This window comes from Prionailurus bengalensis, chromosome B2, assembly GCF_016509475.1.
Source record: "Prionailurus bengalensis isolate Pbe53 chromosome B2, Fcat_Pben_1.1_paternal_pri, whole genome shotgun sequence".
Lineage (NCBI taxonomy): Eukaryota > Metazoa > Chordata > Mammalia > Carnivora > Felidae > Prionailurus > Prionailurus bengalensis.
In genome coordinates, this window is record NC_057349.1 from 125,771,583 (window position 1) to 125,788,128 (window position 16,546).

Genomic DNA, 16,546 nt, shown 5'->3' on the forward strand with positions numbered 1-16,546 from the left:
TTTTCGGACTCAGCCTCTGAAGTTATGTAGCAGATTCAGGGAATCAATTCAGGGAGGAGATGAGTGCCCAGAACTTTACAGACTGATTTGAAAACCACCATGAGCACTCTGGGGAAAAACTGAGCAGGATTGAAAGGGGCGGGGAATCCCATGGGGAAAAGCAGGAAGTAGCTTTCCATTTTAATTTACGTGGCCATTGAAGAAGCAAGTTTTGGCAAAGGGAGGTTCAGGAAGGAAAACACATTTCAGATAGAGGGACAGCAAGAGCAAAGGACTTATTGAAGGCATTGACCAATTAATTCGATTGATGAGAGCTGGGGTAAATAAGAAGGTAGAAGTCTAGCATTTTTAGACTTCTGGCTTGTGTGTCTAGAAGAATGGTAGTTCCACTACCAGGAATTCAACCCAGGGGGCAGAGAGGACTGAGTGAATCTTGGACATGCTGTGCTTAAATGTTTATCAGAATTCATTGTGTGTGTGTGTGTGTGTGTGTGTGTGTATGCAGGTAGAACTTGGGAAGGCAATTGGGCTGAAGATCCAGGTATTGGAATCCTTAGTATTAGAACCCTTTCTGATTGTTTTGGAAACGTTTAGGAATTTATGGAATTGGCTAGTGGCGTGAGGTGAGAAGTCTGGTGAACGCCGATACTTAAGGTAAGAGCAAAGAGTTTCATATAAGACATCGAAGTGGACTGGCTTGAGAGGTAAGAGGAGGATCAGGAGAAGGGAATGATTTAAGGGTCAAATAAAGGTAGAGAAAGACCTAGCAGCCTTCATATCTCTTTCTGACGGGTACACAAAAACCCACCATTCAGAACTTCCTCCTTTAGTTTAAATGCTGTACTCTCTCCAGTGTTTGTCTCCTAAGATATACATGTCCCCAGCAGAGCATAAAATTGAGCCACTGGTACCTGAGTGAATGGAAGGCTGGATGAGAGCACTTCAGAAATGGAAGGGGATAAAAGGGGGGAGAAGTGGAGGCTGTTCAAAGATACCTTTTGTTGATTTCCAATTTCTATCAGACTGTGGTGAGCAATGGTGCTTGGGCAGAGTGTGCTGAGGTGTCTTTGGCTTCTCTTTAATTTTGAGAGTTATAATAGGTCACATGGAAGATCTTACCTGTTAATAAAACACACTGCAGGGGCAAGAGGCAAGTTCTTTAAGCTTGTGACAATCTAGTCTAGAGGGTGACGAAGCGTAAATATGAACTTATGGACCTTCAGCTACACCTAGTGGCCAAGTAGGGAAAGGAACAAATATTTTCTTGTAATATTTTATCCTGGTTCTTGAGATACTTTGCTTTTACAAGTCAGTCAATAATTGTTTCTTGGGTAGTTATGTATTATAGTGTACAGTTTCCTCTGTATAACTATTTTTCAGTGACTCTATTTGTCATCTAGCTAAATAATTTATTCCCCAAACTGGAGGAATGTGGTGATATGAAACAAAAAGAGACTGTGTGTGTTGGGAAGTTATGGGAGAAGGAAATACATGGGCATAGATGTGTACCTCTTACCTGCTTGAAAACTCTTAAGTGCCAGCGTAAGCGTTTAGCATTTGCTAGGTTCCTGTACTTTAGCTTTACATATAGGATTGTCTTTTCCAGAAAACAAATAACAGTAGCAGTGATCATGATGATGATGGTCCAGGAAGAGTTGTTTGAAGGAAAGAGAGACCAAATATTTATTCTGCATCTGATATTTATCAGGTTGGAAAAATGAAATTAATCTGTAAGAAAATAGAGCAGGATCTGAATGAAGAATTGATCAAGGTATTTTCAATGTATAATATATATACTTCAACCACTACATCAGCAAAGAACGTTACGTAGTCACCTGTATCTTTGCAAGTGGCATTTTTTTTGGTAGTTGCTTACAGATGGAGAAATCCCGTATGTTCATGAAGGCAGACATTTACAGAGATGATTCCAACCATTGAAGAGTCGAACCGACTGGGAACACATCTATGGCACATCCCCAAGCTCACAGTTCCCTTGGAAAAAGAATGGCAAGAAATGATATAAAGATTTTGAAGGGGTTTGTGGTGTTCCACTCCAGTTTTCTGAGGAAGAAGATGATACGTATGGGTTTGTGTTTCCTTCATGAGAATTTGAATACAGGATATATTAATTAAACATATATCTTCATTCTCCTGATGGAGAAACTTGAGTCAGCAGTGATTAAATTACTCAGCTATTTGGTTGCAGAGCTAAGACTACCCATGGTTTTTACTCCTGTTCTACATTCTTTTTTATTACAATTATTAACGGAAGAGTTTTGGGTTTTCATAGAAGACCAAAGCAAGAGAAAGTTTAAATCGTCAAGAAAGTTTAGATAGATAAAGGAAGCTTATTTAAGTGTAAAGGAACTAAATACTATTATTTTCTTTATTTTAAGATGTATATATATATGTATATGTATATGTGTGTGTGTGTGTGTGTGTGTGTGTGTATACACGCTAATATTCTGAAATCAGCCTGACCCTTAGAAACAATGTTAAGTCATAGTTGCTTCCAGGAAGTATGTCAAGTTGTGAGATGATCCTCTTTACTTGGAAGAATTTAGCCACTGACATTCTCATGTAATAGATTATGGAATTGACAAAACTACTTAGTTTTGTTGGCTTGCTTTGCGAAAGAAACTATTTACCATCCAGCAGTATGTAATTCCATTAAGAAATAAAAAAACAGAATTTGAAATGCAAATCACTGGTATTATTTCATCTGACTTGAAGTGTAAACCAGGTAAAGCTGTTAAGAAGGGATTAGGCAGTCTCACCACCTCTGCTAGTCTCACAGTTGTCTGTCGGGGCCAAACTTAATTCTGAAGAATTTTTAGACTGGGTGTGAAAAGGGTAGACCCAAATCTTGTAAATCCCAAAAGGAAATAGTATGCAACTGTAGGGATAGGTACGTGTCATAATGGTGTTAGTATACTTTATAATTTGCGTACATAAAATGTAGTGGGTTTTTCCCCCCTGAAGCACGTTATTAAATCAACTGATGAGCTGACAATCATGGGATCTAAGAATACGAGTAATTTGAAAAGAAAAGAAAAGAAAAAAAAAAACGATTAAGAGTAATTTGGTTTAGAATGGTAGTGTCATGTATTAGAATGAACACTGTCCTGGGGCGCCTGGGTGGCTCAGTCAGTTGAGCGGCTCTGGATTTCAGCTCAGGTCATGATCCCAGGGGCGTGGGATCGAGCCCCATGTTAGGTTCTACACTGAGTGTGGAGCCTGCTTGAGATTCTCTCTCTCTCTCTCTCTCTCTCTCTCTCTCTCTCTCCCCCCCCCGCCCCTCGACCGCCTTGCTCTCTCTCTTACTAAAATAAAAATACTAATAATAATAAAATTTAAAAAATAGAATAAACACTGTACTGGAAGCTAGGTCTGGAAAACCACTTAGCCTCCTATCAGATGTATTGCCCTTGAACAATTTTACTTCCTCTTTAAATAACAGTTTCCTTATCTAAAATTGGAATAATGACATGACATACCCTTGTAGGAACACTGTGAGGATTAAATAAGATTACATATGCAAAGTGCCCCCCACAATGCCTGTCACATAGTGGGCGCTCAGCAAAGTCAGCTCGGTCACAGGAAACTTGAGTTAACAAAATGATTTGTTAAGTGGTGCTGGCAGCAGGGTGAATTTCTCTGATTTGGTAGAATCGTGTCGTCTAAACAGCGTTTCTCACCAGTTTAAAATCCATGCTGTATCAGTCAAGAAGATTTTTTAAAAAGTCTTACTGAAATAACATGTATTTAAACATTTTTCCAAATATATATATGAATATGTTTTTTCAAGTTACTGCCCTATACCTTCTTCCTATTCTGCTCTGCCTCTTACAGGGGTGGCCCTAGCTAGCTGAAAATCTTTGCCCTAAAAAACATGGTGGCAGACAGGGATCTAAGAAACATTTAGATTTTTATTTTCAGTTCATATTAGGAGCATAGCAGTTCAATCACTTTTCACAGACTGGCCCCATCATGCATATATTTGCTAAACACACCGGATAAAGGGAAGAAATACGGAACTAGCCATCATTTTGCATCCAGGATCTTCCTTCAAAGAGTTATCCAAAATAAATATAATGGGGCAATATTTACAAGGAGACCTAAAGATATTTATATACAATTTAAGTGCTATGTGTTTGTCAGTGTGGAGATATGGTCATGAAGCAAAGGGCGGGGGGAAAGGTGGGTTGCCAGAAATTAAAAAACAAACAAACAAACAAACAAACTCTGTGGTCAAGCTAAAGAAACCACAAGGCCAACTTTTCTGTCGATCCCTGGGGAGACACACAGAGAAAAGGGTTCAGTAGCCCTGATCACATTTCCTCCACTCTAGCATCCTATCCCCTACAAGTGTTCATAAAATACCATACCCTGGAGTTGGCTGTCCTCTGACAACATTTTTTTGTGGTTTTCTGCCAGTTTGACTTTTGCTCAAGCCTAAATCTCGCTCCCCACCCAGCTTTCAAGAATAGACCCACAGGATTCTTTAACACTATTAACTTTTCAAAAGCCACTCGCCTATTTGCATATCTCCTTCAAGGCACACCAAGGCCAACCTTGCGTTGCCACAGGCTCCTTTGGAGCCACAGTCCCTCGTTTGCTCTGTTCAGCAACCCAAAATGTCATCAAGGAGCTTTTCCACTGTAGAGGGAAGGGGAAGGATTTCAGGGTGGAGCACGATGATGATGCCATGGGAAAATTCCAAGAATCCTGTGACCTACTGTCCTCACCCATGTCATGTCCTGCCTCACTAATCTTTCAGATTAGTTCAGCCTAATGAAAGCCAACAACATATAAAGCTAGTAATAGTACTCATTCATCGTGCATCTGCTTTAGTTCACTCTTCATGTGTTGGTTTAGCCAAGCAGAATTCTCAAAAAGCATCACCAACTGGCTCCTGGGGCGGGCTGTGACACCTTTAATGCTCATCTGGCGGCTGATGAGGATCCAGGTACTAAAAAGCCATTATTTGTTCCTAGATCGCAAAGAAGGTGTTGGATGATATTCTCTTTCCCAAGGACCATGGATTCAGTTCCCCCACACAGTAGACCCCAATTTCTCTTAGTTTTTCTTTTATTATGTTCATAAATATCAAAATACTATGGGAATTCACCGCAGCAGCTCCTAGAGTATTTTCATTTCATTATTTAGCATCCCTCATAAATTTAAGTTCTCCAGTGAAGGGGAAAAGTTCTTTACTTCAGGTGTCTCAAAATTTTTCAAAAATATATGGGAATCTTATTTACTATAAAACAAACTAAAACTATTTACCAATAGTACACTACTTGATACAGAAATGTCCTTATATTTCTTTTTTTGTAATTTAAATGATAAGTATTGCTGCCAAGAAAAAACAGAATCATTTCTCTCCTAGCTGGATAAAAATAGGTCAAGTAATTTAAGCCAGTCCATTGCAATTAAAATTCTGACATTGCCATTGTTTCTTCTATTCTGGGGGGAAAAGACAAACAGAACACAAGATGATAGGGGTTCATTGGCTAAGTCACTTGGTGTGCTATCCATTGTTTTAACCTTGCTTTAACCTTTAACCTTTAACCTTTAACCTTGTCTGGCTTTAACCTGCCTGGCAGCTGTGATTCTGATGACAGTGGTACAGTACCAAAATGATAAATACCATCTCTGAAGCTGCGTAACACCTCTTTTGTGCTAGCAAAACAATACGGTTGGAGAGGAGAACATTTCCAATGGCTTGAGTCCTGAATTCCTTGAATTCTAAATGTATTTCTTTCTTTGGAGACAATGTTATCTGCCAAGCTTATTTTAAAGTAAATTTTACTGAATCAATTAGACAGCAACACTCATTCCCATTAAACATCCTGTGGCCCTTTCACAAGATTAGAGCTTGTGGCTTGGTCGCATTCCAACACAGATAACCGCATTCTGCATTCCTAGATATTTCCCTCCACCTTTCCGAACACTTACCATCAAATGCATTATTATTTGTACTTGTCCCAAAACAACAGTTCTGTTGTGAGAGTGCAGAGTATCAGTTTTAACTGACAGGCTAAAGCATTTGCTCATTATACTTTTATAAAAGAAAACCCCTTAGCCAATGCATATTTTGAAATGTGAGGCACATCTCAATTATGTACACTTATCCCAAGTTAAGTTCTTTGGTAAGGAAAATACTCTTATTTTCATAAAGGGTGTTTACTTTGAAATCTCTTTTAATAAAAAAAAAAATTGTTGCTCAAATATATGCTGTTTGCTTCAAGAAAGAAAATGAAGCATTCAGAAAAGGTAAACAAACAAACCACCACCACCAACAAAAAAAACCCCTCTTAAGGAAATGGTTTTCCTTTGACCTTCTAAATAAATTCCACAAGGGGGCGAAAACACCTAATGGTCTGGGACTGCAAAGTTTGTATTTCAAAGCCGGCCACCCATAATAGATTAGTGGATTAATATTTTGCTCTAAAGGATCTGGCCTTTAATGTTGACATCAATTTATAGCTAGCCCAGGCGTTTACAGTAGTAAAAGTCACGGAGACCATAAACTTCACAATAGATGTCAGCCTTCTGGTACCAGTGCTCTAGCCTAGCACCCCATAAACAGTGGTGATTAGGTAACTGTCCTTCAAAGACCCATCCATAGATGTAACGTCTTTATCAGCTCCCGCAAAAATACCGCCACCAGGATCCGAGCAGGCACAAGGCAGAGGTGCAAGTTTTCATCAACGTGTTCTTATTTTTCTGACTTGTTTCTATGATGTTCTTGCTTATCATTGATCTCATCTTGAAAAATCAAGCGTGGAGTATCTATTTGTGGGCAAAGCTTAAAGAACAGAAGCTCTCTTGTACCATGTTAGAACTTTTTGAAAAACAGCCAAGGTACGGAGGTCAAATTTCCCCATATGCTATAAGCAACTTAGTAGGAAGCAAGACCACAAAAGGTTTTGCAAATGTCCGCCAGTAGCCCGGTGATCTAGGTCACTGTACAGGTTTCATGAATCAGGTTGTTCAAACAAGGAGTTATTTTTCCTGTGCTTAAGAGACCTGCAGATATCGCATGGAATCTGCTCAATTGTTGATCGAGAAAGAGTTTTAATGAAATAGAGATCATTCAGATGAATAGGGGGTGGAGGGGGGTTGTATTTGCACCGAGGAGAAATTGTGCTTTTAAACCAGCTCCTCTGTTCTGGCAGAGATGGGCTCAGGATCTAATAATAGTTCCTTGGGCTCCGCGTCTCCACATACGTGTTCCGGTGTTAGAACAGCAGGAGGAATTTAGTGACAGAGCAGGTGTTGTGGCTTATTTCCTGGCAGAATGAATGGTGAAGGGTGGTGGCAAGACAATTATTTTGTTTCTTTCTTTATGCAAAAAAAAAAAAAAAAAAAAAAAAGAAAGAAAAGAAAAGAAAAAAAACACAATGCCTCCAATAGCTTTCCTTTTTCTTTTTTCTTTTCTTTTTTTTTTCCTGGCACCAGTGAAAAAGAACAAGAATTGCTGTATTAATATGTATGCAAACATATTTTTTCACTTGAGCCTCTGGAAAAAAAAAAAAAGGAAAAGAAAAACTTACTGCAAAAATGCCTAGCCAGGAAGATTTACTGCTGATTGCAGATTTAGTATTGACAGGTCTTAGCTGAAGAAAACTTCAGCTTCAACTATTAATGTGGGAAATCTGGATTAGCTTTTTAAAATGGGGTGAAGAGTTTGGAATTATTTTCAATTTTCAGAGAAATTATTTATTTAGAACATAATTTTTAATAAAGAAATGTCAATTAGAGAAATATAACAAGCCCAGTGGAGTGTGTATCTTAATTTTAATGGCTTGCCTTGGAAATAGAATTATAGAATGTAGGTGATCTGAATTATATTGAAATGAGCCTTTACGCCAGACTCACTGTAATTTAACACTTCTGCATTTCCTCTTTTTTTTAAATTATGAAATATGGGATTTAAGATTAGAATCTAAGGATCAGAATGAAATGTTCTTTTAAAGTTATTATTTGTGAGATTTTCCTCAACCTGTATTTTACTTCTCCAGTGGGTCAAATATAAAAGACTATTTTTTCTTGAATGTAGGTATGTTGCTCTTACAAGATAAGCTAAGAAAACATGAAAGGGAAAACAAAATTCCATCTTCAAGCTGGGATAACTTGAGATTTTAACAATATGACTTTTTCTTTTGCTTGGTTATAGGCAAAACTCGACACCTACTTAACTGTAATTATGTCTTCCTGGTAAAACATTTAGGTAAAATTAAACAATCTTATCCTTATGTCCTTTGCACCCCTTGTCTGTAACAGAAAAGGCTCAGAATTCTGGAAAACAGGGAATGCGTGCAAGGGAAGATCTTGTGAAGACTGTAATTTGACCTTTGAATCAACCTCCCTGTGTAAATTTTAAATATTATAGAACAAAATAGAAAGCCTCAAGGTGGAATTCTGCCCCTCTTCCTCTTAGGACTATAAACCAGTCAGAAGCTATTTCAGAGATTAAGCTAGAAAATGTGTGCCTCTCCTTAGGACTTTTGCTGAGAAATAAAATTCGTCACTAGAGATAAAGGGAGATTTATGTTTAATGCCATCCTCAACATTCTCCCAGTATATTATCCTGATCTGCATTTACATAGTTGAATCAGGTATATCACCAGAAACACTTGGTGTTCCCCCCTCCCATCCCGTGAAAAAAAATTTTTTTTATAGGATTTAGTGTCACAAACCTTTAACTCTGGAGTACACTTGAATATGATGACAATTAAGAAAAAAAAATGCTCTTTGACAACTTTGCAGCTTCTGATTAAACCACACCAAGAGGCATGTTACAATGATAACAATGAAGCATTATGCCAATTATGTTAAATCCTGCTCTCCACTTAAGCTCATCATGACCTGTTTTAGTGTCCTGTAATTTATCCTTTGGAATGCTTACTCTCATCAATAAAGTGTTCAACTTACAGAGAGAAAAAGCCACCAAAAGGAACAACCACCCCCACCCCCAATGACTTCTAGAAAACAAGTATTTCTTAACTTTTTATTGACATTGGCAAATTAAAATAGAATAAATTAACAAGTATTTTCTCAAAAAAATGTTTTGTACAAAAATACTGTCAAAATTTCCTAAAAAGCTTTCAACACAGTAGTATCTTTTCATGTACTGAATAGAACTATTAGCACAGTGTCAAAAATGTTGAAGACAGAAACAAAATAAAAATCTGTGAAATGTTTGCCACTGACGACATTCCACACCCTATTATTGTCTGTACATATGGGGGAGGGGGAACAGCCAACTTGAAAGTGAACAGTATGACTTTTCCTGATCCAGAACGGTTTGGCCCACATCTGTTTAATCTTCCAGTTTAGCATATTTAAAAAATTAGTCTGTACTCAAATGCATAGTTAAAAAAAATGAAGCGAGATGGCAGAGTTTGTGCAGTAATATCTGCCCTTCAAAGTTCATGCAACCAACTAAATGCAAATTTTTCCTTTCACTCGTCAATCTGAATGCAACTCAGTCATTTGAAACCATCTACAAAATCCACAAGATTAAGCAGTTTGCCAAGATTAATATCTAACAGTTGAGCACTGGAGAAAGTGAGGAAATAAGGAGTAAAAACAAACAACAAAAAAGACCAAGTTAGCTAGATATTTCAACTACATAAGGGAGGTGAATGTCAAGGCTACAAAACGAAACAAAAACAGAAAAAAAAAAAAGTGGCAGCAATTTTTTTAAACCAATTTGTACAAGTTTATAGTTTTACTTTGTTTCCAAGTTCTCAAACCTTTCAAGATCTGAAAAGTGAGATACTGTGTCTAAGGGAATGTTTTTTTTTTTGTTTTGTTTTGTTTTTTTGTTTTTTTTGTTTTTTCTTTAATTCACACCGAAGTTGGGGGTTTGATTTCTTTTCGCCGGGGTTTCGATCAAGTCAACAGCTTACTCTGCTGGGCTGCTGTTTGCACACGAAGTCCGTCATAAAATCAAACTCGTTTTGCCCCAGCCAGAGTTCGGGCAGCTCCTTGATGCGGTCCAAACCCATTTCTATCACTAAGGACATAAGCACTTCCTCGTCGATGAAATCAGTGTCTATGACATTGGGCGGCAGCATTGCAGCAGGGACGTGGGCCACGGAGGCGGGCATGTTGCTGCCGCTGCCGCCGCCGCTGCCGCCGCCGCTATTGCCGCTGCCCGCGCCACCACCCGAGGTGCCGCCGGAGCCGCCGGGGGTGCTGCTGCCACCGGAGCCGCCGGGGGTGCTGCTGCCGCCGCTGTGCTTGGGGTTGCAATCTCGGAAGTGCTGGTTTGTCCCGTTCATCTGGTGGCCTGCAGCAGGGTGCAAATCCGGCATGTAGTGGTTGTGGGGGTAGGGGTGATGGTTGAAATACTGGTTGTTGAGCTTCTGCAGCTGCATGCTGGCCGGCAGGGAGCCTCCCTGGCTGGCCACCGGGGGGCCCATGAACTGGGAGTTGTTAAACCGGGCCGCGGGGGCCAGCGCGCTCGGGGGGTGCCCTCCGTTCACAGTCCCCGGCCCCATCGCGTGCCTGATGCCGCTCGTGGCATTCATGTTGCCCGCGCCGTAGTGTATGTGCTCGCCCATCAGGGCGTTGAAGGCGTGTTGGGGCTGCTGCTGCTGGTGGTGATGGGGACTCGGGAACTGCCCCATGCCCATGCGATGGGCAGGGTGGTGGTGCAGCCCGTTGGTGCCGTCGGGGAAGCGCCCGTGGTTCATGGCCATCATATGGTCTGCCATTTCCAGTCCTGAAAGTGAAAAGGGCAGACGGTAAGACTCGCGCCACACGTGCCGCCCACCAAGACGCACCCCACTTTTTCTTGCCTCTGTCCCCTAGGCTCCCCGGACGCACGTCGGCTGCGAACCACTAACTATCCCCGGGATCCTACTAGTAGCTCGTGCACCCGGGGCTGGCCGCCACGGCGGACCTGCCACCCACAACAGAGCTGGGCGCGAACAAACAGCCCCTTCCCCTGCGATCGGGCGGGCGGACCCGTGCCCACACCCCCCTCTGCTCCCCGAAGTCGCCTAATAAAGGAAGTGCCCCGTAGCCGTGCCGCGAACTTCAGGCATTAAATCAGCCCTCCTCATCCTGTTGTTGCACATCCTGTTGTTATTCCCCAGCTCCGCCTCACGCTCTTCCTCCGGGCAAACCCAGCCCTCGGAGGACTGGGCTGGCAGGCGCCCCAGCCGGCTTCGCCCGCCGCGCTTACCTTCCGTCTTTGCGATTTCTGCTCCGAAGACCGAGGGCGGGATCGTCGGGTCCGGGACCGGCTCAGCAGCACATAGAGGGGGCCTTCCCGGTGTGCAGGGCGCTCGCTGTCGCGATGTCGGCACAGAGGTCTTGCAGCAGCCGCTGGGGCAGAATCGGAGCCGTTCCCTTTTATTTCCCCTCCGCTGCCCTCGCAGCTCTGTAAGACCGCCCGGCAGCTGCCAACAATGAGCTGTGTTTCTTAGGGCTTTGGCCACAGTTAATATAAGGGATTTCAGGAAGGGCGGAGCGAGAGCCTCCCGGGAGGGCGGTGGCAAAACGCGGACTCCGGAGCCTCGGGCACGCCGGACCGGGTAGCGGAGCCGCGTCCCCGCGGCCAGAGGCACGTGCGCAGAGGCTGCGGGCCCAGGCGCCGCCTCAGTGCCGCCGGACTCTGGTTTCCTCTCAGCCCACAAACACCGGGCCAGCCCGGTCGCCCCGGAGCGGGAAGAAAACGCCCCCTGCACTTCTAGCTCCAAATTAGCGCCTGCCCCGAGAAGAGCGAGGAAAACGCGCTGCTCCCCGCTGGCCGGATCCCCCACCCCCCGCACTCCCAGTCGGCTCACCTAGCGATGTGGGCTGCCTTCTGCAGGGAAAAGGGGGTGCCCTGCATAGTGCTCTTCCTGCATAGTGCCCTTCTGCCACCCCGGCTTTGCAAACCCTCCACCCACGCCCCCCCCCCCCGCCCCCCCTTCCCCGAGCTGCGAAGAATGGCTGTGTTTCCCCGAGTGCGGTTTTAAATACCCGGACAAATAATGCCCCTTCCCCGAGCACACTTTCCCGGGCTGTGCCTTTGTGTTTTTATAGGAGCACTGGGTGAATCTGATCTAGCTATTCTGAGTGTAGATGCATTCCCCCCCCCCCCCACCCCCGCCGACTCCTTTCAAGGACAGGAGCTGGGGGCGGGGAGCGGCAGCGGCTGCAGGTGGACGGAGCGCGCCCGCGGGCCCGGCCGCCTCCGCTCCCTCGCCCTGGAGTCCGGTCCGCGCTTTCGGGCCCACTCGCCGCTCCCGGGGTACGTGTGCTTCTGCTAAGTTTGCGTTTGCAGCTCTTGGTAGCTTTGGCATCCGAGCTGAGGCGTCTCTGCTCTGTAAACAAACTCAGCGATCCTCGTCCCCAGATCCACCTTTTTGCACATACACAGTTTCTTGCTTCTGCTGTTGCCCTTGATCCGGGAGGTGGGGGTGTGTGCAAACTTGCACAGCCTCCCTCCGGCCTCTGCCTGACGATTTGGGGTTGATTTAGAAGCGAACGGGTTTGTAATTAAGAAATTCGAGGGCTGAGTAAAACTGCTGTTGCTGGAAAAGGAAAACAAATAGATAACATGGTAATCGCTTTGTAAATAAAGTCGTTCTGGAGGTGGGCACGTAGCTGCACGTCCCGTATGGCACCGTGCGCGCGCACACACTGCTGGGACTCTTCCTTTTCAGTGAAATTGTTCAGTGGGGCAATAGGCGATAATAATAACCTTGCTTCCCAGAACGCGGCACAAGTAGCCTGGTCGTCCATTTGGCTCATTGACTTGCAAATAAAAACCCTAACACCGGTCTGGGCTACTACCCGGTCGGAGCCCTCTTGCTTTCTCACTTGGAGAAGCCGAGTTGTTTCCCCAACACCATGATGAGGTTGCTCTGAGCTTTTTATATTGCGCTTTATGTGGTAAAAGCGAGTTTAGCGCTCCGAATAAGGACTTCTGTTCAGAGTTGTTCCTTCATAACTCGATAGCCATTGAAGACTTCCTGCTGCGAAGGGCTAGTCCCCCGCCTTCCACCCCTCCTTTTCTCCCTTGCACACAAGACTTTTTTAGGCCCTATTTTTTGGAGGACTGGAAATTCTGATACATTTCCCCTTTCAGGAGTTTGCAGAAACCCTGAGGATTGCGAGCGAATCCTGATTATGTGAATCTATTATCCCTCTGTCTTCCTCTAGTTAGATATATAAATTTATAGACCTACTATACAAATACACTATTTTTAATATATGTACTTAAACATTGTTACCGTCTTTTTCTCTTTCCTTTTCCAGGCTCTTCAGCATTTATAGCTGTGTGTGCAATGATATTTAAACCTCAAAAATATTTACTTTTTGGAGACTTGTGCATGGAACACGTTGCATTGTTTGCAATAATCTCCTATTCTGTCTACCCACCACTTTTACCTGTAGGTCATCGACTTGCACTTATTGAATGGGAGGCTGGGGAGAAACCTGAACGTGCCACCTGCTATTAAAAAAAAAAAAAAAAAGGCTCCAAAATTCTGGTCAAGCCCGGACTCAAAAATTGTCAGATTGTTGACTTCCTTTCCTCATACTGCAGGGTCTTGCGACCCGACGACGGCCAGCTCTTGAATGCCTAATCTAAATTCCTCTTGCAGCCATTAAGAAAAGGTGCAACTCCATCCAGTGCCAGTGGTTCCACATACTGTTGGGAAATCTCCTGAAAGGTCACCTCCCCACCCCCCATCCCTTAAGGGGGAAAAAAAATTTAGTTCTGGGACCAGCTGGTCAAAACGTGGCGTGCTTTGCTCATTCATTCACCCGCCCAGTGAATGTTCCCTACACGCCAGGCACTTTCTTAGCGCCTAGAGGAACAACAGGTATGGGAACTCATTTTCGAAAAGGAGAGTGGGGCAAACAGGTTTGGGGCACACTGTAATAAACGCAGCAGCAGCATTCAGCCAACGCCAGGACTTCTGGAAGTACCTAGGAGGGACCCCTAACCTGGTCTCAGGGGCCTTGGGAAGGCTTCCCAGTGTAGGTGGTGACTAAATTGAGGCCGAGGATGAGTAGAGGTTAGGCCACCCCAGGAGGGGGCAGAGACGAGAGCGGCAAGGTTGGAGGGGTAAACTGGGGCTGGATCCCGTGGTCGTTGGTTCCCAAACTGAGAAAATTGGGATTCTATCCTGAAGACAAGGGGATACAGGCAAAGACTTGTGAATCAGTGAGGCGATCACGTTTTTGTTTCAGAGAGATCAGGACAGTACTGTGGAGATTGGATTCAGAAAGTAAGGCTGGAAACAGGGAGTCCGGTTAGGGGCAGTTATAGTCCTCAGTCATCCAGGGGTATGCAGAAGCCTATGGAACCAAGGGTTTATCCTCTGAACCCGGGTAAGGACATGGTCTGTGTGTGACCTTCGCAGCGATAGGCAGCTATATTAGCTTCCTAGCACTGCCGTGACAAAGTACTACTCTCTTTATGCCACTCAGGCTGAAAGAATAGGAATTTGTTGTCACAGTCCTGGAGGTTAGAAGTTCAAGATCAAGGGGTGGGCAAGGCTGGTTCTGAGGGCGGTGGCAGAGAATCTGTTCCATGTGTCTCTCCTAGATTTGGTCATTTGTGGGCCATCTTCGGTGTCCCTTTGCTCGTACCTGCCCCATCCCATGTCTGCCTTCAGAGGACCACGTGGTGTGGTCCTGTGTGCGTATGTTTAAAATTTTCCCTTTTTACAAGGACACCCGTCATATTGGATTAGAGCCTATGCTAATGACCTCACTTTAATCTGAATATCTCTGTAAAGACCCCGTCTCCAAATAAGGTCACATTTTGAAATACTGAGGGTTAGGATTCCAGCACATCTTTTTTGGAGAGACACAATTCATCCTATAACAGTGGTAGAGAAACTGAATAACACCAGACCCCTTTCCTTGTGGAAAAAAAGACGCTGCCTGGGGCTCTCTTCCCAGGTACCCTGCCGGCCTGCACAGTCATTTCTTCATGTTTCTGCTCAGACACTACCTCGATGAGGTCTTCCTGACCATCCTACCCAAACAACAATAGCCCTGTTTGCTTTCTTACACTGTTGGTTTTGCCTCTTGGCGTTTATCCCCACCTGATATGTTGCATATTGAATTTTTACTGTCTTCTCCTCCCTACATTGGCAGCTCCAGGGAGTGGAGACCTTGCCTGTTTGTTCATTTAGTGTCTAAAACAAGTCCTGACAGGTAAGTCTTTTACTGACCAGATGAATGAATGAATGAATGAATGAATGAATGAAATATAGCAGAGGTACCGAGGGAAACTGAATGAGGGATTTATGAGAGGGGCACTTGGAGGGTTGAGCGTCAGACTTCGGCTCAGGTCATGATCTCGTGGTTTGTGAGTTCGAGCCCCATGACGGGCTCTGTGCTGACAGCTCGGAGTCTGGAGTCCGCTTCGGATTCTGTGTCTTCCTCTCTCTCTGCCCCTCCCCTGCTCATGCTCTGTCTCTCTCTCTCTCTCTCGCCTTCAAAAATAAATAAACATTAAAAAATTTTTTATTTGAAGGATTTATGAGGGGGGAGGTCAGGCAAGATTTTCTGGAGAAGGTTGCTTTCAAGACTGGATGTAGAAGAATCTAGTGCTAAGGACAGCAGGGCACCGCTGTCTGCATGTGGCCTATCATGCACTTGAACAAAATTGTGATCTGTTTGGGAAGATAGCTCATCTGGGGGTCATTGACTGTTGAGTTATGGAGGGAGGTCCATATCGGTGTGATGTTTTGATTGAAACAGAGCTTTTCTGAGGTATGCTTTGAGCTTCAGGAAACTCTTGAGTTGAGGAAGGGATGACTAAAGTACCCAGCTTCAAAAAAAAAATGTATGGAAGAGTTTATACATGTGTTGGTGGGGTGGGGGTGAGGCTAGGGGCCAGGGGCTAGGGTGGGGTCTAATACTAGGTTTTGTACTTTGTATAAATGATCTCACTTAATCTTTACCCTGACGAGCAAGGATTACTTTCATCATTTCAGAAAGGAGGATTTCGAGTCTCAGAGAGTTTAAAAAAAAAAAAAAAAAAAAAAGACCAAAAAACAAAAAGCAAAAAAAAAAAAAAAAAAAACCCACCCAAAAACTTAAAAAACAAAAAACAAAAAACAAAACCCACCCAAAAACTTAAAAAAAAAAAAAAGGCCACCTTCTCAGAGGGTTATTAACTCATGGTTAATAAAGAGGCGGAATCTGTCTATGCATTTCTGCAAGTTTAATAAATAATGCCCTCAATGTATGTGCTTATGTAAAAATGATACATTCATGTCAGTTTTAACCTTGTGGATTTGGTTCTGTGTAATAAAATACAAATTCACTTGAAATCACCACTACACTCATGATAGTGTTTTGCGTCTTTATGTATTTTCTCATTCAATAAAAATATAGTGATTCCCAGGGGGAGAGGGAGCAGGCAGTGAGATGTTTTTATTAAAAAGGGATCTTTAAAGTTGATGAAACTGATACGACTCACCTAAGAGTTGGTTAAAATAAAGATTCCAGGACATCATCTCTAGAACTCCTGATTCAGCAGATGAGGAGGGGGCCTGATGATCTATGTGTT

At 43.5% G+C, this 16,546-nt stretch overlaps 1 protein-coding gene across 1 annotated transcript; it reads right to left on the reverse strand.

The window, feature by feature from the left end:
- Positions 1-9,005: 9,005 nt before the first annotated feature.
- CITED2 (Cbp/p300 interacting transactivator with Glu/Asp rich carboxy-terminal domain 2) lies at positions 9,006-11,451 on the reverse strand. The gene is made up of 2 exons (XM_043592475.1): positions 11,207-11,451; positions 9,006-10,741 (listed from the first exon to the last, which is right to left on the reverse strand). Exon 2 carries the CDS (start codon positions 10,731-10,733, stop codon positions 9,912-9,914), a length of 822 nt encoding a protein of 273 aa, XP_043448410.1. The 5' UTR covers positions 10,734-10,741; positions 11,207-11,451; the 3' UTR covers positions 9,006-9,911.
- Between the last annotated feature and the right edge of the window lie 5,095 nt (positions 11,452-16,546).